The 21638-nt window shown below is 37.6% G+C and overlaps 1 protein-coding gene across 1 annotated transcript in view; it reads right to left on the bottom strand.

Moving 5' to 3' along the window:
• col5a2 (collagen, type V, alpha 2) overlaps positions 1–20266 on the bottom strand; it is a 115779-nt gene extending 95513 nt beyond the window's left edge. Inside the window, exon 1 of the mRNA XM_002931500.5 lies at positions 20029–20266. Coding sequence (XP_002931546.2) covers positions 20029–20119 — 91 coding nt within the window. The 5' untranslated portion in view covers positions 20120–20266. The remainder of the gene's footprint in view (positions 1–20028) is intronic.
• Between the last annotated feature and the right edge of the window lie 1372 nt (positions 20267–21638).

Here is a 21638-nt window from a genome sequence, read left to right as displayed (position 1 = left end):
ATGTAACTATGGAGCAACAAATTTTAGGGGACTGAAGTTATATCCTCTCAAACCTGAACATAGCAGGCAAATTTTATTCTACTGACTATAAACTGTACAGTTTTTGCTTCATCCTACTGCTCATTGGAAAGGACTCACTTAATTCCCTTAACCTGGGGTCCCCCGCTCCCTGCTGCCAGGGGTGAGGATGCAGCAGGGGCCGGGTAAATTACTTTGGGGGGCCGGATCCATAGTTTGAGGATGCCTGATCTAGTGTGACCCTAGCAAATGCCCATATGTCCCAAAGGGCTAGGATGCAATAATCTGAAATTGTGGATAATTGTTTTTTGTCCCAGCACTAAGATATCTGCCTGGCATGTTAATTATTTTTCCACGTTGCAGACTTAAATGTTATTACCAGAAGCCTTGTGGCCAGTGTATTAGTACTTCAGAACATCATTTACCCAGCTCTACAGGATAGGATGTGGCTAAGAAAACACAGCAAGGAGGAAGTATGATCCTAATCAGACCCACATGTACCAGAGCAATGCAAGAAAGGGTCAAGAAGTAGGAGCCGAGTTCTTGTAATAAATTATTTGTGGGAAAGTAGTTCCTTTAAGAACAAAAAGGGACCAAACATACCCAGTTTCAGTGCTATTACTGATTTTATAATATACATATTTGTTTGCTAGGGATGCAGTAAACACTTTTCACTCTGCATCAAGTTATCCAGAAAGTGAATTCATATGCAGACCTCTGAAACCCTACAATTAAAATAGTTAAAGGTAATGTTTGCAAGTCTTGCATGTCCTGATCTGGCCTGGGAAGTTGAGGCAAATTGCCTGTTTACAATGGTTTTGTATAAAAAAGATCATATCATTTTTTATCCATTTTAATATACAGTATTTTTTCTACAATTAGGTTGATTTATTTTTTGTTTTGCCATGATGCAATGATGAACAGAAAATCAATGTATATGTTTCAACTGCACAATACCACACCAAATTTTGGTGAAATACATTTTTATCAATTTGATCATTATTCGCAGGATTAGAGGTATATTATAGGACCCAAATAGAGAACTTGGCATATTAAACAGGAAAATATTATTACAGCAGTGTTAATTAAGCCTGATTCATAATAGCACTGTCCTGATTTCAAAGCTTGCCGATATATTAAAAGGAAGTGAATTCAGAAAGAATACAGCCTGTCAAAAATTAATTAGTATGTAGAATATCTTTGTGATTTAAGAAGAAAACTAAGTTGACTATAATTTTGAAATAGATAAGATCAACCACTTTGCTCATGTTCCTACAAAGATTACTTTTATGCACACATTTCAATGAGTTGGAAAATGAACATTTCTGGCTTTCCTCCACACCCATACTAGCTAGCTGTCACAAATTACTACAGTTTTATATACCTATAGGAATGAAATGCTGAACAACCCTTTGACCTGTTGTCTTACCATCTAGTTAAATCCCACTGACAGAATTACAAAGCAGAACAGCTGCAAAAGGAGTTTAAGCTGTTTATTCAGGTGGAGCCAGCAGCACACACAGTGGGTTCAATTCCCTAAGGGCTCTGGTACACGGGCGACTAATCTCCCCGAGTTGCCTTCCCCCTGCCATCCCACCGGCGAACATGTAAGTCGCCGGCGGGATGGCAGACGCGGCGGGGCGATTTTGGGAAATTGCCGAAAAAGCCTCGCAAGTCTTTTTCTGCGATTTGCGCGAAATCGCGCCGCCGCGTCTGCCATCCCGCCGGCGACTTACATGTTCGCCGGTGGGATGGCAGGGGGAAGGCAACTCGGGGAGATTAGTCGCCCGTGTACCAGAGCCCTTAGGGAATTGAACCCACTGTGTGTGCTGCTGGCTCCACCTGAATAAACAGCTTAAACTCCTTTTGCAGCTGTTCTGCTTTGTAATTCTGTCAGTGGGATTTAACTAGATGGTACATGTTCGCCGGTGGGATGGCAGGGGGAAGGCAACTCGGGGAGATTAGTCGCCCGCGAGCAGGGAGTTTTGCCGCGGGCGACTAATCTCCCCGTGTACCAGAGCCCTAAAGGCCGAAAAACCAAGTGTTATTTGTAGCATGCATTAAAAATATTATCACTTCTTATATCTGAGGAATTAACGATCGATTCACAAAAAAGACACTTGTCTGAATTAAGAAGTGATGTTATTGTCGTCATTTATGTTGCGATGACATATTTTTACGCAATATTTTAAACCATGCAATATATTTACGCGTTATTTCGTAGCACGCGATATTAGCGCACCCTATTATGCACGTAGCCGTTACTTTCTGAAAACTTACGTTCTGAAAATTACCATTTCCCTGAAAACACATACTTGATTCACTTCTTTGGATTCCAGAAAAAATCTGACTGCAAACTCCATCTTGTCAAAACAGACAATCACCAGCTGCAATGTTGTTTAGTAACGCCTACTCCTGGGAGTTTCACAGTAATTATCGCCACATTTTATGCTTTTAATGCTTCAAATATGTCTGTGAATTATGCATTAGTATTATTTCTACTAGATAATTACCGCAATTCAATGGAAATAACGCTTTGCGATAATTGGGGTTATTGCGCATTTGATATGAGTAGTAACGCATGCAAAATTACTTTGATGAATCGGTACTTAATTAACAAACACTTTTTAACGCATAAAACTATTCGTTAATCTTAATGAATCGTTAGTGAATCGGCCCCAGAGTATTTTATAAATCAAACTACAGGTATGGGATCCTGTATCCAGAAAACTGCCAAATTACAGGAAGGCCATTTCCATAGACTCCCTTTTCATCAAAATGATTTCCTTTTTTCTCTGTAATAAAATAATGAATACTTTTTGGAGGCAAAACAATCCTATTGGGCTTAATTAATGTCTGAATTATCTTTTGGTAGAAAAAGTATGGTGATTCCAATCCTCTTATCTGAAAAACCCCAGGTCCCATGCATTCTGGATAACAGGTCTCCTGTACTACCTGTTCTACTAAAAAGAAAAGGGTTTCTGTCTAAAAGACATTATTATTACACACACATCTATTTACACACATACAATTTATAAGAACTGTTTTTTCTCGCTGTCAGGTGTCTGTAGTTTAAGACTACAAAGCGAGTGAAAGGTTTAACCCACCACACACTAATCTTATTAATGGCTCTCTGTAAAAAAAGCTGGAAGTAGGAATTAGTTTCCTTTCAAGCTCCTGTATATTCTGCAGGTATTTGTGAAAGCTGTTCATACAGTGTGCCTTGTTCTTCACAAACACATGCTAACAAAGCCTTGCAAACCTTTAGCATACAAGAGGTTGTATTCATGTTTTAAAATAATGTTTACTTTATACTAGTATACAAAGTTACAGTAAATTTTGGGCTTGCATGGGCAAGTGTAATGAAACTATCAAAACATCAATCCTAAAAAACGATGTATTTTTTGAATACGAAACGCATCAGGACTTTTTTGTTTTAAGATCTCTTTAATAAAGACAAGTTTTAGTGGACTAAGGAGTGCGTGCCATTTCTCCTTTAATTAAACTATCAAGTTTGTTTCTTTTTTCTGACAAAGCAGCATAAAAATGGAAAAGTATTTCTTTAACTATGACTAAAACTTTTAGTTCCTATCAAAACAACATAGTAACATAGTAACTATATTATTTGTATCTGCCAAATGAAGTATCAAGATTGCAGATTGCTAAATACAGAATACAAGCTGAAGTACCAGATGTTGCCTGGTACCTTTTTATGTCTTCAATATTACAAAGTATTTGTGTTGCTGTGTAGTTCTTCAGTACTATGAAATGCTGCAATGTCATTGGGCAGATAGGTAGGAAAGCCTGTACTCAGCATTGCCTACAAACCAATTAGGTTTGCATACAAATGGAATGTAAACCAAACTCGGCACCCTTAAAAACCCCATGTATGCAAGCTGTGCCGTAATTACACCTGACAGGGCCACCCTCATCTGAGAGAACCTCTGCCCCCTGTAGCCCCAGTCGGTTTCTAGCTGCTTGCTTGTTGGCAGTGGACAGCAAGCATTAAAGCTTCTGATTTTGAGGTAATAAGCAGTGCAGCTTAAAAACCCCAAGGTACATATTTTGTTGCATCTGATGTTATGCTATGTTATGCCAAAATCTGATTGTTCAGACAGACTGATTAGTGTTGTAGACTGATGCCATGTTAACAAAAAAAAGCTGCTAATCTCTCCTGTTAAAAAATTTAATTTTTATTCCATGTCTCAATGATATGTGCTAATGCTAAAGGGGGCCAAGATATGCAGGGCCATTCAATTTAGGGGCCTGATGTCTTTTGCACAAAATGTATTTGTCAAGCTCTTAAGAGTGGTTTTCATAGCTCATTTAGAATTAATCTATTGTAGTAGTAGCTTTTGAAATGTAAACTGGAGGTTTCCAAGGTTACAAAGAATTAATGCTATTTAAATCTAATAGATTAACAAATTAATGCAAGGTCTTATATGCTTACCCTGGGCATGAATACAAACCAGTAGCAGAAAATGTAATGTTACCTTTGTAAACCGAACAGCTAATTAAATCAAATTATCCTATGCTGTTGACTCCTGTTTTAACAACATTTCAAAAGTTAACTGATCTTATTGGTTTTAAGTACTGATCTCAGAGATTTTTTTAAGTAAAGAGTTCTGACAATCCAGCACCAAAATCATATTGTAAGCTGACAGACTCTGCTTGAGCATGAGCGATGCATGGCAAGACCTGATGACATCAGTGATGTAATCAACAAGTTATCTGATCTGAGAATGCAAGCTAGTGGCATCCATGTTTGAAAAAGCTGAAATGATGATGTCATTGATTTTAACAAACAGTGCTGTAAACTTCAGTCATTCCCTGACATATGTGGTCATACACAGGCAAATTTAAGCTGCCAATTCGGGCACTTCAGACTGATTCGACAGCTTTTTTTGCCCGTGTATGGGAACCCCTGATGGGCCTGCCCAACTGATATCTAGGCTAAAATTGGGCAGATTTGATTCTCCCATTGGCTCATTGATGCACTCCCCAATCCGATGGGTCCTAATCTCAAGTACTAAATGATCGGATTGCTCCAATATCTCCCACTTTAGGTGGGCATAACAGTGGAAAGATCCACTTGTTTGGTGACCTCACCAAACAAGTGGATCTTATAGTATTTGGCCACCTTTAATGCATTCATAAAACAAATGTTATACTGTTCCACCAAAATTCAGCCAAAATGGGTCAGCAGCACAGATTATTTGCATTGGACTACTTAGAAATAAAACTGATTGCCTACCTTTTTTTTCATAATCAGGGCCACTGCCATACTATAAAAGATTACAATATTTGCCATTCAGTTGACTCACTTTAATAATTAGATTTCTACATAATTAGACTTGTGTGCTATTAAACAACATACAATTTTGAAAACATTTTTTTATTTTTCTTCCTTCCTTAGTTTCAAGACACCAATCTACTTTTGTGATTCAGTTATGGGTGTTTTCTTATATTGTAATTTTCACTTGATTTTGGCTGTATCCTTTCCCCATTCCCTTTCAACTTTACATGTTCTTGGTACATTTCTCTTCCAACTAAAGCTTTCTAGTCCATTTCTATTTTATTTTTGCTGAACAAATATTCCACTTGTAACATAGCTGCTTCCAAAACAAGCAGTACAACAGACATCTGGAAATTGTCTCCCCATCACATTTCTATGCTGGAAAACCGTTTGACTCAGAGTTGTTCTCATTAATTCCCCAGGAGATAGCTAGACTTACCTTATACTGTTACAGTGCTAGTCTGGAAAGTATTCCCATAGTACACACTAATTCCATAGCAATGTAGTATGTAAGCATAAAGTCATTTTGAAGGTATAGTTCCTATGCTAAAATCACTTTTTCCAGGAAATTAGATAATTGTTTTAACAAGATTGTATACTGCAATTTTTAAAATTACAAGCACTTGAAGTTATAGGCATTTTCTGGTGATTCTTATAAACTGACTGTGATTGCATTGAAACAGTTTCCTGCAGATGCTTAGCCAACAGATGTATATTTACAAGAGACATCAAAGTAGTAGACCTCAAAAACCTTTAGAGGGAACAGAGGAGTGAGCCTACAAATAGCAGCAGATCAAAGAAGTTTCAGCTACTCACAAGTGTCACCACTGAGCAAAAGGGATTCCCCATACTATGACAAAATGTAATATACGTAAGTACGAGCACAAACCTGAATATAAACCATAAACCTTAATGGCAAGATAAAAACACCTTCTATCAGTGTGTCCTCATACCCACCTGAAGGTCCAGTTAAAGCCATGTTTACATGGAAGTAAAATAACTAATAAGGTTTAACTGCATGATGTATAATTGGGTAGTTCCCACCCACAGGTCAATGAAGGCTCAGATGTGACCTCTAAATGTACTTTGTATGTTCTCATTGTGTTTAAACGAGGATTCTCTAGTGTTTTTGATACTCGAGTACCATACAATGGACAGGAAACAGGCTTTTGATGTATCTGACCTTAGCCTTTGTGAACTTCCAGACTGTAAATGCTAAACTGTTCTCTGTATGGGAGTGCATAATATCTGAATGTTATTTAAACAGGTTCATAAGGTGGTGTATAGTGTCAAGAAATAGTATATACTATGGGGCATGTAATTGGCACACATCGCCAGGCTTGGCGTAATTCTGCATAATTTTTTACACGTTTTTTTATTCCACCGGAACTTAAAATACATGTAAACACTGAAAATAAGGGCATAAAATCTGGCGTTGAGATGGAGATCTTCTCTGCTTATGTTACACAGCTTTTTACACCATTTTTTGGGTGAATTCATTTTTACACAGCATAATAAATATGCCCCTATGTATTGAATATGCTATTACCTCTAAAAAAATAAAGATTGTGTCTTTAAATGTTGTCTTGGTTTTTTTTGTTTTTTTTTGCTTCTTAAAGTATTCCCAAAATCTTACTAGTATCACCCATCCATTTCACTTCCTGCTGGCAGCTTTTCCCGGCTGTACACTAGAGACCTTGTAGTTCTCAGTACTTTGCACTTGAAGGATGCCAGCCAACTAGCAGGCAGACCTGAGATGGAACTGCAGATAATATTTCTTCCCTGTGTAAAGGGAGAAGGAACAGACCAGGGAGGATCTATGGGGAATTCCATTATTTATTATTATTTATTAGTTATCTGTTATTTTGGCCAGATTGGAATCAGGCACCATATGTTATTTATAACTGCGTACATAATGAAGAGCATTTTAAAAAATTCAATATGTCCCCTTTATGCTGAAAAAAAGTATTTTCCACTAAGAAAAATTATTTGCTTTATGCATCCATGTGCTTACCACTAATTATTCAGAAATCTTTATTTTTTTTATCCTTGATCTGGTGTTACACAGCTGGTACAGATTACAGGTAAAGAGGTTAAACAACACTACTGCCTTTGCAGAGGTGTTGGTAATTTCCTACATTTGCTAACTAGGTGTTATTCACACCTTTACACTAGATGCATCAGTGTCTGGGCAATTGGTATAATCTCAGAAAGCAGATGCCGCAGCATTGCTACAAGATTCACTGAAGTTCACTTACAGTTATCACCACAAGCAGAACTTTGCAAATTTACTAAGGCGCTAAGCTTTAGTAATATAACCCCATATATAATAGAAGTAACTCTGTTTGCCCAGGTTAAGTAACCCATAACAACCAATCATCTGTAGCAGATGTTGGCAGGATCAAGGTAGAACTGCAAACCTCTTTATAATAATAGTCTCTGATGCACTTAGACACATCTTGTAATGGATGAGCTTCATACCATAGGTATAATTACCACAAAGGCCAGAGTGACCAGGACAGAAGTCAGACAACATTGACTACATGGGTGTATTTATCACTGAGGCCTTAGAGGTCCAAGCATTAGGCAGTAAACCATTTTAAATTTACTACACAGGTGTGTAGAGACCCAGGATTCTATGAACTATATTATCAATTATATAAATAGTGTGGGAAGTACTAAAAACCAATGAAGGGATGGGGCAACTATTGTTAACATTGCTACCCAGCAAGCCCCAATGTCACATTGATGTATTTACAATCAAGATCCACGCCTAGGGCAACAGCATAGCCCCCAAGAAATGATTTTGCTATTTTTATTTCCGCAATCACAATCAGTTTACAATACTTACTAGAAAATGCCTCTTAGTTTAAATGTTTGTAAGTTTAAAATGCATATACAAGTTTGTGCATATTTTTATTTTTCACAGCCTATTTACCTATTTTATTTTTTCACTGAACAATTTCTTTAAGAAAAGCAAATTAATCCACAAATAAGCTGTTCAATAAGATTAAAAACTTAGATCAGATGCTAAAGTAAATTTTCTCAGTGGGCTCAAGTTTACTTAGTGACTTAATTCTAAATATGTTGACCAAAGATTAATTTACTGTGCAGGAGACCTGACACTTAAGATGGCCTTACAAGAAAGATTCACTGCAGAATATTTTTGCCCAATTAAGCCAAATGGTTATCCAAATCTGACTGTCTGGCCCCTGTGACAACGATCACCATACATTGTGTTAGGGCAAAGACACACGGAGCTACTTAGCAGCAGCTATATGTCACGGCTACTAAACACCAGACAATACCCTGCCATAGACAATACTGAGAATTGCCTCTGATAAATGTAGGGACAATTATCAGTAAATGATCCACATTTTTGTACCTGTGACAAGTAGCTGTTACTAGTAGCTCCATGTGTCTTTACCCTAAGCGCAAGGGTACACGGGGAGATTAGTCACCCAACAACAACCGTCTAGAATGTAAATCGCCAGTGGGATGGCATACGCGTCACTGCGATGTCCCGCAGTCGCCTTAAGTTACCTTGAGAGGAAACTTTGGGCGACTGCAGGACATCGCAGCGATGCATATGCCATCCCACCAGTGATTTACATTCTAGCCAGTGGGATGGAATTGCAGGGAGATTAGTCGCCCGTGACAACGAAGATTTGTCGCTGGGCAAATAATCTCCCCGTGTACCCCTGCCCTAAGAATAGTCCATATAAACAATCTAATGCAGTCATTTTCTGACAGGATTTTCTAACAATCCTTTGACTAAAGGTCCCCATACACCTTAAGATCCGCTCGCTTGGCCATGTTGCCAAGCGAGCGGATCTTCTCCCGACATCCCCCACCTACGGTGGCCCTGGGGCCAAATGATCGAATTATAACGACGGGTATAGGCAAAGTCGGTCCTCATCAACGAGCCGATGTGGTCCCCGATCCGACTAGATTTTTACGATTTCAGGCCAGATGTCGGGCAGGCCCGTCGGTAGTGCCCATACACGGGCTGATTAGCTGCCAAATTGGTCTAAGGGACCGATATCGGAAGCTAGAGTTGGGCCGTGTATGGAGACTCTAAGCCCTGATCAAAGATCAGGATTTCCAGGGTCTAGCAGAGTAGAAAGACAAAGTAACCTCTTTAAATTGTTAGCATGAAAAATACTGTTTTAGTTACCTGAGAGAATTAGGTTAATGTCTTATCTCCAACAGAATTCCATATGATAAGGGGAGGGAGCTACAGAATCATTACAATATTGTGCTGAACAGCTAAAGCAGTTCTGTCTCTATAAAAGTCAATGGGCGTTTTTTCTTACTCCAAATGCATTAAAGTCAATGGGTGGATTTTTCTCTGCAAATTTTTTGTCTTGACAACATTTTTTCTGGGTGACGCTTTAGTCTTGGTGAATTTTTTTTCACAGCAAATTTTTGCCGCAGTATCACAAAGAAATTTGCCCATGGTGACATGCGGAATTTTGCTGTGAATCCATGCCTGCCAAAAAAATGCACTCATCACTAGGAACAATCCAACCCCTTTGCACAGTGACATGCAGGAAGAGTGAACAACAGAAGGATAAGGTAGCATTGGGTTGGTGCTGGTCTTTCTTCTGTGGCAGTAGATTCAGTATGTGCATCTTTACGTTTATTATGTTTGGATTAATTAATTGTTTAGACTCTTACATGAGATAAAGTTACTTGCTATGTAATTAACCCTTTTGACTTTCAGTATTAAGATAATTGACTTTTTTACTATTCTACATTTACAGAACTTCCTTATGTCAGTCATTGTTTATACATGAATTGATATATAGCAGCACTTGTCTTGTTGACAGGTCAGCTTATTTATATTGTCAATTACCCCGAACCAAATATTGCCCAAAAGGCAGTGTAAAAGTTACACGTATATGTGATTTATGGTTGTTAGAAAATATCCTAAAATAACCAGCCACAAAGATCCAAGGACTTTTTCCCTGTTGTTTTATTTTTTGTGCAGGCTTTTGTATGCTTATGACATAAATTCATTATAATGACAGGGGTGCCCAATGATTTTAGTAACAGAGAGCTAAAAAAGATTACATTTTGAATATTTATGGTCACAAATATCAAACAAGACATGAAGAGTTTTCACATGAATTCACTATTTAAAAAAAAAAATTAAAACAATTACAAGCTCTAAATTTATTATCACTACCAATAATCACTGTATCACATCAACAACTACTTACATGTTAAGCTGGCCACACACGTGGTGATTTTCGATGTTTGTGCGACCATCGGTCGCACAAAAGATCGTTCCAACCCTCCACTGACATTCAGGGCTGAATCGTCAGATATGGAGGTAGAAACAATAGGATTTCTACCTCCTTCTGCCGATTCAGCCCTGAAGGCAGATTTTGTTCAGGCACCTTCAATGGCGGCCGATCAAAATCTTTTAACCCACCTGATCGGAGAGTCGAACGATATCAGCAGCCTTTTGCAATATTGGTCGATTCGCCGAGGTACCATACACGCACCGAATATTGTACGAAACAAGGTTTTGTATGATATTATCGGTGCGTGTATGGCCATCTTAAGGGGACATTTGCAGAAATCAGTGTCAAGGCACACAGCTTACAAAGGACAGGGCCCCGATGCAGGCTGCTTCCTACCTTGGGTATCTGAATGACGTGCAAGGTAGGGGGCGGACAAGGGGGCACCTGCCTGTCTTGGATCCTGTACTGAATAATGCAGTCAGTACTGGGGGTGGGTGTCAGGCTGGTAGTGGAGGCCCCTTGGGGGTATAGGTGCCAAGGCCTCTTAGTAATGGCAATAACAATCTAAAAATAAATGCTTGGGCAGAACTAGGGTTAGGCAGCTCAGACAGCTGTGGTACAGAGAGGTTTATGACTGAGTGGGCAGGTTGTAAGCAAATGAGCAGGCAGGCGGTAGTATTTCCTTGGGTGTCAAAAGTACTTGGCCTGGCTCTGGGTATATTGGTGCCAGTTTATATGAAGAATTGCTTCATTTGAATATGAATGTGTTCATAATGGGTGAGTCGATATTAATAATGCCTTCATCTGCAGTCATGTATTCAATACAATCTTTGTATGATTTGGATGTCTACTTACAGTTTACATTGTGCAACAAGTGTTTATTGCTGCTAATGTGCCAAAAGGTGCCTTCAGATTGCTAGAAAGTTGGCATAGATATACCATATGCTCCATTTTTACTGAAACCAATCCTGATACATAGATCAAAGTCAGCAAACTGTTTGATCTTTTGTATGAGATGCATGTTAAACAAGTATAATGAATCACACATGGAATAAGAAGGTTAATGGTTTAGTAAAAGAGTAGAAGCAGCAGAGATGGAATTTATCTCAAAGTTATAATATATTCCAGGCTTGGCATTGACATGCAGTATCTGCAGCACACTGTGTTCCACTTTGGACTAAAGTATATTATGATTGTGATCTCAGACAAACAGATGTGTACCAGAACCATGATGGCCAAAAATGTACTATTATAACTTTCCTTATTTTATATATCTAAAGAGGTATATTTTATTGCATCCAACCTTAAAGGGGAAGGAAAGGGCACTTACCTCATACCCCGGGCTGCTGATCCTGTTGCCAAAAGTCTCCACTAAGGGCGAAGACACATGGGGTTATTAATCGCAGCAACTTTTTAAAAAGTCAGTTGCGGCGACTAATCACGGCGACTGACCCACCATAAGTTTCTATGCAAGTCCCTGCCCCTAATTGGGCACCATTTGTGCTGTGCGCATTAGTTGCTGCTACTTTTTAAATAGTCGTGGCTACTAATTGCCCCCTTCAGGGATGTTCAAACTTGTAAGCATAAACTATAAACTACAGCATCAAAATTCACATTTCATGTTTCCTATCTATTAAGTTGTGTCTAAAGTGTAGTGCTGCTTACAAGTTTGAACATTCCGTAGAGAAGAAATACAAAATGTCTCATTTTGGGGTATGTGTTAAAAAAAAATTTTTTGGGTGAATAAGGCACTACAAGTTTGCTAAACTTTTATCAAATTATATGCAAAGGAAATAGGAAAGAGACACAGTTTCTTATTATCTAAAGAACAGTCTTTTCCAAATGACTTCTAATTCAGCCCTGCAGCTGGAACAACCATAAATCCATCACGTCATCAGACAGGAAGCCAACACTTTTATGGGTTGTAACTAAGCTTTAAATTTTCTTTGCTGGTGTTGGGGGAGGCAACACAAAGTAAAGCTTGGTCATCTACAAATAAAGCCATTTACAAAACTACAAAAATCATTAACTAATTATTTAATGAATGGCAGCTCAACAAACCAGATATTAAAAGTTGAGTATTTATCTAATAATTAATACAGGCATATTTATAAGCCCATAGGAACCGTATATATTTGTCCAGTTTGAGCTCAATGAATTAATAATTTCAACTGATCTTAACATTTAAATACACAATGGATTCATTTACCAAATCTGGATAAGTCTATACATGGCAAAGAGGAATATTCTTTAGAATGTTCTTCATTCAGCATCAAAGGGGTGTGAGCATTTTAGGTACACTATTGTAATACTGTAGTATACTTTACCTCTAATTATGAAATTGCCCATATGCTAAAGTTGTGCAATACAACAATACTGCCTGGAATGTACATCTAGAGGCCATAAAGCCCCAGGGGTTTGATTTTTTGGACTAGCAGTTTTCCAGAAACTCAAACCACTACAGTTTCAACTGCTTTACATTAAAATACCATTTTGTAGTGCAAAATAAGCATTTCACCCTTTAGACCATGACAGCTATATTCCCACATCATATAAAATGTTAACCACTTCTAGAAGAAATTTTGATCAGAATAGTTTAAGCCCACTGAGCTTTGCCTGCAGCAATGAACTGTCTCCCATATGCAAGTAGAAACGCATGAAAGACTGATTGAACCGAACATACTTTTTGGAAAACGCCACTGTCTATCCACTACTTTGAATCATATTAAGGGTGATGACACATAGGTGCTTTGTGGTTCATGGGAAATTGTGCTCCTCATGGGTGACAAAGTGCTGAAAATACCTTTCCCTAGCCGTCAATGGGAATTGCTTTCAAAGGCATTTTTGCAGTTACTTTCTTGCATGATTACTTGGTAGCGATTCACATTCACTGTTAAAAAAAGGTATTTTGGGGTGCTTTGTTTGATAAATAAGCCCCACTAAGAAATGCAAATAAAAAGTTTTTCTTAGCAACTTTATGTATTAAAGGGGTTGTTCACCTTTGAATTAACGTTTAGTACAATGTAGAGAAAATTTGCAACTTCTTCACTTTTTATTACTTGTAATTTTTTAGTTATTTCATTTTCAGTTCAGCAGCTCTGAACTTGAGTAGCTACTTGGTTGCTAAGGTCCAATTTACCTTAGAAACCAGGGACTGATTTGGATGAAAGACTGGTAAATGAATAGGAGAGGGTCTGAAGTAAATAAAGTTACAAAAGTAAGAATAACAATAAAACTGGAGCCTCACAGATGATTAGTTTTTTGGCTGCTGGAGTTGAAAGAAGAAGGCAAACAATTAAAAGAACTATAACAAATAAATAATAAAGACAAACTGAAAAGTTGCTTTGAATTGTCCATTCTATTAACATACTAAAAGTTAACTTAACGGTGAACCACCCCTTTAAATTAACTTTTAGTATGTCATAGAAAGTCCAATTCTAAGCAACTTTTCAATTGGGCTTCATTGTTTTATTTGTTTTTTAATTATTTAAAAATAATTAAACAACCCCTTTAAATATAAAAGTAAAGTTATTTGTAAATGTAATTGGTACTGAAATCAGTATCTTTCCCTTTCTGTTCTCTGTACTATTGGTTCTAACTTCAAACAGCATATCAGAATTCAGCTTTCATTATGATGATGCTGATAATTATTATTGCTAACACATACTTAAAAAGTGGCAACATAATCTGCAGTGTTGTACAATAAATGTGTGTATACACTCCACAAATTACACACAAAAAACACCAATAACTGATACAAGAGGTTAAGAGGATCTCTGCCCAAAGAGCTTGCATTTACACAATGTCTTTCATGTTCTATGATTAATAGATCCACAAAGTCCATACAGAGATTACTTCCTCTTAGTATCAATTAGTATCATGCTACTCCACTCATTAAATGTCCTAAATAAATGTTCTTGCTACTTGTGACCAGAACTACTGTATAAATCTAAAATGGGAAAAAAGGAAAGGAGCGCACATGGAGTAGTAACTTCTGTCACTAAATTTCTACTCAAACCCGAAGTTGCCAGAAGTTCAAGTGCAGTTAAGGGTTAATGATTAAAACACCCCAAATGTACAAAACAAACGTATACTACGCCCTCTTTCGGGTGATAGCTCACAAGATGCCTCTGGGCAATGCGTATATCCCAATTCCTCTGAACGGCTTCTTCTTACTCGTAAAAATTATATAAAAGCGGAAATAGTATAATACATTTTATTCAACCAAAATACACATAAAAGTGCCTACTTACAAAGGCTTTGGAAAAGGTCCAGACTTTCCCCTTATTTCCGCTAGGTCTTTTATTGCAGCAGTTTCCTCTGGCAGCACGCTTTGTAACCACACTTTTCCAACGCGTTTTACAGGTCCTCCAAAACGCTTCCTCGGGGGGCGTGGTTTCCCTTACTGGTTCTGCTTTTTAAAATGTACATTTCTTTCTCCACCTACCATCCAACTCTCCTACAAATCCCATGACTCCCCAAGCCCTTATCTCACAACGCCATCACCAAACTGTACTGCACAGGCATAACACAACCAATCACTAAGTTGTACTGCACAGAATGAAAGTCTCCCCCAACTCCCTCAAACTATGCACAACATTTGACACAGATTAATTTATATAACAAACCAATAACAGGAATACATAAATTGCAACATTGTAGCTATTAAAAATGCTAAAATCATGATTACTTTAGATACAAATATAATAAATACAATTCCTCAACATAGTTAATCAAAGGCTGCTAAATCTGAATCTATGTTCAGACCAGATAGACTTAGATCCAAAACAATAACATTTAATTTTCCTGGATCTAAATTGTGACATTCAGAAAAATGTTTGAGCACACTATGATTCTTGACATTTTTAATAATGTTGTTGACATGTTCTAAAATGTGTGTCCCCAAAGTTCTTTTGGTGTGTCCTATATATAATATTTTGCACTCACATATCATTGCATATACTACATATACACTTTTACAGTTATAAAACATCTTAGGTTTAGGTAGGTCTAAACTATCATAATCAAAACTATGAGGGGCTATACACTGGCATACTTTATATCTTTTACACTGAGAAAGATTTGGGAATTTTCTTTCGCTTCTCTCATTTTAAAAGTGTTGGAAGGAACCAGCATGTTCCCAAAAGACATGTGTTTGCGGAAATAAATGATGGGCTGTGGTTCTACAACTTCTTATAAACTTATTTAGGGACTCTTCATCACCATCCCAGATAATTATTAAATCATCTAAAAAAAAGTCTGTATAAAATCAAATGGTCGGAGAATAAATGCGATCCACAAATAAACTCTTCTTCCCATTTGGCCATATATAGATTAGCATACAAGGGCGCAAAATATTGTTCCCATTGCTATTCCTGAAATTTGCAGAAAAAATTGCCCTTCATTCATTAATGTTTTCTCAATTGATGTCAAGACAATTCCTGTCTGGTGTGGCCTACTAGTATGTAAAGAGCTTACATCACATGTGACCCACCGCTATACACTCTCCCACTCAAGATTTTTAACTATATTTAACAGTATGTCAGTGTATAGCCCCTCGTAGTTTTGATTACAATAGTTTAGACTTACCTAAACCTAAGATGTTTTATAACTGTAAAAGTATATATGTAGTATATGTAATGATATTTAAGTGCAAAATATTATATATTGGAAGCACCAAAAGAACTTTGGGGACAAACATTTTAGAACATGTCAGCAACATCATTAAAAAAGTCAAGAATCATAGTGTGCCCAAATGTTTTTCTCAATGTCACAATTCAGATCCAGGAGAATTAAATTTGATTGTCTTGGAACAGATAAAACACACACATAGGGGAGGGGAACATTTGAATAAACTGAGACAGAAAGGATCCATAAATTAAATACTTTAAGTCCATCTGGATTGAACATAGATTTAGATTTAGCAGCCTTTTGATTAACTATGTTGATGAATTGTATTTAGTACATGTATATCTAAAGTAATCATGATTTTTGAGTTTTTAATAGCTACAATGTTGCAATTTATGCATCCCTGCTGTAACTCCTATATTGGCTTGTTATATAAATTAATCTGTGTCAAAAGTTGTACATAGTTTGAGGGAGTTGGGGGAGACTTTCATTCTGTGCAGTACAGCCTGGAGACCAATCGGGTTGTGCTGGTGCAGTACAACCTGGTGATAGGTTGTGTTATGCCTGTGCAGTCCAGTTTGGCGATTGCGTTGATCTTGTGAGATAAGGGCACAGGGAGTCATGGGATTTGTAGGAAAATTGGATGGTAGGTGGAGAAAGAAATGTACGTTTTAAAAAGCAGAACTAGTAAGGGAAACCACGCCCCTGAGGAAGTGCTCCGGAGGACCAGTAAAACGCGTTGGAGAAGCGTGGTTATAAAGCGTGCTGCCAGAGGGAACTGCTGCAATAGAAGACCTAGCGGAAATACGGGGAAAGTCTGGACCTTTTCATGTATTACAAGCAGCTGCAATGTTTAAATGAATGCATATTTGAACACTGATTAGGATTACATTTTCTTTCATTATGCAAAATTTCATTTCTTTCACTATTTGTTTGGAGTTCCCCTTTACAGATTTTTAAAATGTAAAATACATATTCACCACTAGAGGTCTATTAAAGTAATGCTAAGAATCATTTAATAAAACATGCCAGCAGTATGAACACATCATCTCTGTGCATGTTGTACATTTGCTAATCATTACTGTTACACATATGTAAGATATTAAGTTAAAACCTCGAGTTTCTAGGGGGGTGAATGCTGCAAAAACTTAATTTAAAAAAGATCAAAATATGTATTTTGTTGGTAAGTGTATTGTCAGGCTTCTAAGCACACTATAGTGGTTACTTACAATGTCCCGGGGCAGTTCAAGAGCACTAAGAGACTGAAAGAGGGGCACTAGGGCAGAGAGAACTACTGTCCAGAAACTGGCTACAGAGTGCAGCATTTGTAGGTGCAGGCTAGTAAGTACAGGACCCTATTTCGGTCTTTTCCCTCCACCCCTTCCTACTTACTTACTTACTTACTTACTCCCTATTCAAATACTCAAATACTACATTTCTGAATGAAATGCAATGGGGGGATGGGTAGAGGGAAGGACAGGGAATACCTTGGTACCACCCCTGATGAATATTGTTCTGCCAAACTCAAACAGCACTGTATTCATGGCAAGCCACAGGTTTCTATGTTGGTCACCCAAGATTTTGTGTGAGCTTGGATCCCCTGCAACCCCCCCACCAGGTTCCCTGTAGCACCAGGCCCCCCACTGCCACAAGCTCTACATTGTCAGTAGTTACGCCACTGTCTCTATGCAGAAAATAAAGTGCAGAGACCTGCATTGTGCAAACTGCAAAAAACGGTGTTACTTCTAGTACATGAGCCCTTATGCCTTTAATTAACAAAAATGACCAGGCCAAACAGTGATGGTAGGGTTAGCAATATGCAAATAAGCAAAGCAAAATTTAAGCTAGCTCTACATCCTTTTGTCGCACAGTATTTCTACTTGCCTCCATGCCTAGGGAAAGTATGAAATTTCAAATGGCGGAACATAGGTGAGGAAAACACCACACTAACATTAGGCTAAGCGCAACTAAAAAAAAATGTTTATTGCAATCTCAACAGCAAAACAAATTATAGCCTTCTGCCACATAAAACATCTGACCTAAAAGGGCAAATGATCCTATATATCATACTGTGTTAAGTTATTTAAGCGAGAAAATCTTGTAAAAATGTTTACACTGATAGCCACATTTAGCGTCATTACTGACTATACAGTATATGACTAATTATTTCTATTCAAGTCAATGTAAAAAATTCACGTGGCAAGTTTAGGTAATAAAAATAGCTGTATGTGCCTCTTTTTTAAATGGCATTTTAAAGAAGACACTGCTTTTTACACTGAAAGTTTAGCAGCAAAGGTTACACTGAATATTAATAAAAAGCTTAAAAAATATACTTTTCTCATACAGCAATGCCTGACGATCAGACAGTGGGGTGTGGTGTATTTGATTACTCTTTTTACTACACAGTTTTATAAACAGGCCACAGAGTATTAAAGGCATCTGATACCACCTTTAAATAGTAGTATTAGTAAAATGAATAACAGGTTAAGAAAAGTTTAAAGTGCATAATATAAGTAAATTATATACAACAACATGCTTGTAGAAATTAGTACAACTTATTAGGCATTCATGTATTTCAGGGCTGTCCAGCTGAAAGCCTGTGGGCCGGATGTGGTCGTCAAAAAAAAGATTTTTTATGACCCCCCCCCTGCAGGCCCAAAATCTCCATTGTATGACATCATTGCATGAAATAACATATAATTGGTCCATGGCAGACAGACTTTTGAAAGACAGTGATTTATATTATTTGGTAAGTTTTCATTACAGTGTACAGCATACAGGATAATAACTAAGGTACCCTCTATGCATTTTAACAGCTAAAGCAGAAGGGGTGGGCAAAAGTGAGTCAACATAAAAAAAAAGTTAAATATCAGTAAAACTAAACCAAAAACTTATATGAATGATAAAAGTGATTTAAATAGCATAACAAGCTTAAAAAGTTATTTTTTTCTTTAAATGGTTCAGTTGGAAGGCATTCTCTGCTTATAAATGTATCTTGACATTATTCCCCCTCCTTACTGAGAAACTATAGGGTATATGTATGCATAAATAAGTCAATCCGCTAAAAAGATTTTCCATAAAAGCACATTCATTAAACAGAATAGTATAAGTGTACAAATACTTTGCCTGTGCCTAAACATCTTTGCTACACTTGCAAAGTTCCAGAAGGCAATAACTTTAAATCCCAAAAGTATATATGTACAAACGGTTTTACAATGAATCACCATCCTTAAGATTGTCTGCAAATGTACAGTTTCACTGTTACAAATATAATCCGATCCTTCCCAAAATAACATAAAGAGTAATAAAAAGATGACAAATACAATGTTGGCAAAGGAGAATAAAAGAATCTAGTGGAAGCACTCTTTCTACATGTGTGTGTAAAGTAAGTACTCTGAAATAAAACAAAAAAATCAATGGCAAAATACAATAGAAACTGAAATTACGAGTCAAAAAAAACATGCAGGGAAAGTTTCTCTTCACAAAGAGAAAGACCACAGGCATATGAAGGGCTCCACCCTAGCTGGATGCAAGAATCCCACAGATATGGAGCTTCAAACCCTGTCATCCCGATCCTGCTATTTCTCTTTTGTTTAAGGGAATTGCATAGCAATATTAAAGTTGTTCTCCTTTGCCTTGCTACATTCATACCCAAGATTTTAAGTATCTTAAGTATCTTAAGCATTAAGTAAATGCTGGTGCTGCGACAAAATCTATTGTTCTGTAACAATATAGCAACCAATAAGCCTCAGTCACTGCCTTCCTACAGGAAAGAGCCATGTCACTGCACTCAGTTACATCAAACAGCTGAAAGTCTAGGAAATGTGCACTTACCACTTTCTTCTTCTTGAGCGTGTATTGCTAGAAACTGTCCTATCAAAAATATATATGCTATCAAAATCCTCCCTTTTATGCCAGCCATCATGCCCAGCTTACAGGCATGTGTTTGTCCTTGCTAAGGAAAAAAAAGTTAAGATCTTCTTAGCACCATTAAGCCACCAGTGTGTCCTTCCCTTTACAGCTCCAGCACAAAGTCTGCAAACAAGACTTTTTTTCAAGTGCTGCAGCTTTAAATAGGAAGAATGCAGCCTCCGCTAGTTTTCCTGCCCCCTTTCCAGCCTGTGCAGCTTATGGGATCTCCTCCCTGCCAAGCGACTATGATTGATGGTAAACAACAGAATCACAACTGCGTTTGTCTCCCTTAAACTTTTTTTCCTTCTGTTGCTTGGAAAAGACTTGCTATGGCAAAAAAGAGAGATACTATTCCTTCTTGTTGTTAGCTACATGTACATGCTACAGCATATTCTCTGTCATTTCCCATAACAAAATCTTTTTATTCCTTCAGCCTTTTTAAAGCCATTTTAATAGCCTGCATTTTCAGCATGTTACTTACAGCAGCTTACAGCAGAGCAAAAGCGAGGAGATACAAATTACAGCCTGTTGTTCTTTTTGAAGCCTAGAAGCTATTAACTCTTTCTAAATCAGTTTATTGTTAATGAAGATGGTTAGTAAGTTGGTTGTGGGCTTAAAAGATTTATTAGTGAAACTACATGGGAGCTTTTGTGGGATGTGTTGGATCGACAGAATACATCCAATGTAGTCACATGGGTCAAAGATGGAAAAATCTGGTGCGCAAACTACATGCAACATTTGCCAATGTTTTCTGCTTACGCAGTTATAGGAAATAATCTCTCCCACTATTTGTGTGGGGAATATACTTATGTCCCACAAAAAACAATCCCTCTGGGTCACCAGTATGCTATTCTACAAAATGCTGGGGCACAGTATGTTTTAACATACACATTAAGTCCGTCCAATGTATTTCAATCCACAGGGGAAGTAGACCACCTGTGCGGTCTTGCAGTTAATATGTGTTTTGTTGTTGGTAAATTGTGTTTATCATAAAACCTCTTAGGGCTCTGGCACATGGGGAGATTAGTCGCCCGCGACAAATCCCCCGTGTCTCAGGCGACTAATCTCCCCGAGTTGCCATCACCTGCCATCCCACCGGCGAAAGTGTAAGTCGCCGGTAGGATGGCACACGCGGTGGCGCGATTTCAGTGAGATTGCGCAAGTTGCCTCGAGAGGAAACTTGCACGATCTCACTGAAATCGTGCCGCCGTGTATGTCATCCCACCGGCGATTTACATTATAATTATTTTTTGTTTATACAAAGAAAATACAGGCAACTAAAATTTCACACATCCCTGCTGTCAATTTACTCTGAGACAGTACACATTCTGAAACTTTATTTACATTATAATAGCCTCCTCTCCCTGAGGAATGCAGGTATTATATGAACATACATTACATATTGACCCACAATAAATCTGGAGACCATTCAAGACTTTCAACCAAAGTAAGCAGATTAGTTATGTCCTTTAAATTAAATCTGTGCTTCTGTACAATAGGCTGCAAATAAAAATCAATAAACTCTGAAACTG

Source organism: Xenopus tropicalis, chromosome 9 (assembly GCF_000004195.4).
Source record: "Xenopus tropicalis strain Nigerian chromosome 9, UCB_Xtro_10.0, whole genome shotgun sequence".
NCBI lineage: Eukaryota > Metazoa > Chordata > Amphibia > Anura > Pipidae > Xenopus > Xenopus tropicalis.
The sequence above is the reverse complement of the archived record's forward strand: the minus strand, read 5'-3'. Positions and strand labels throughout refer to the sequence as shown.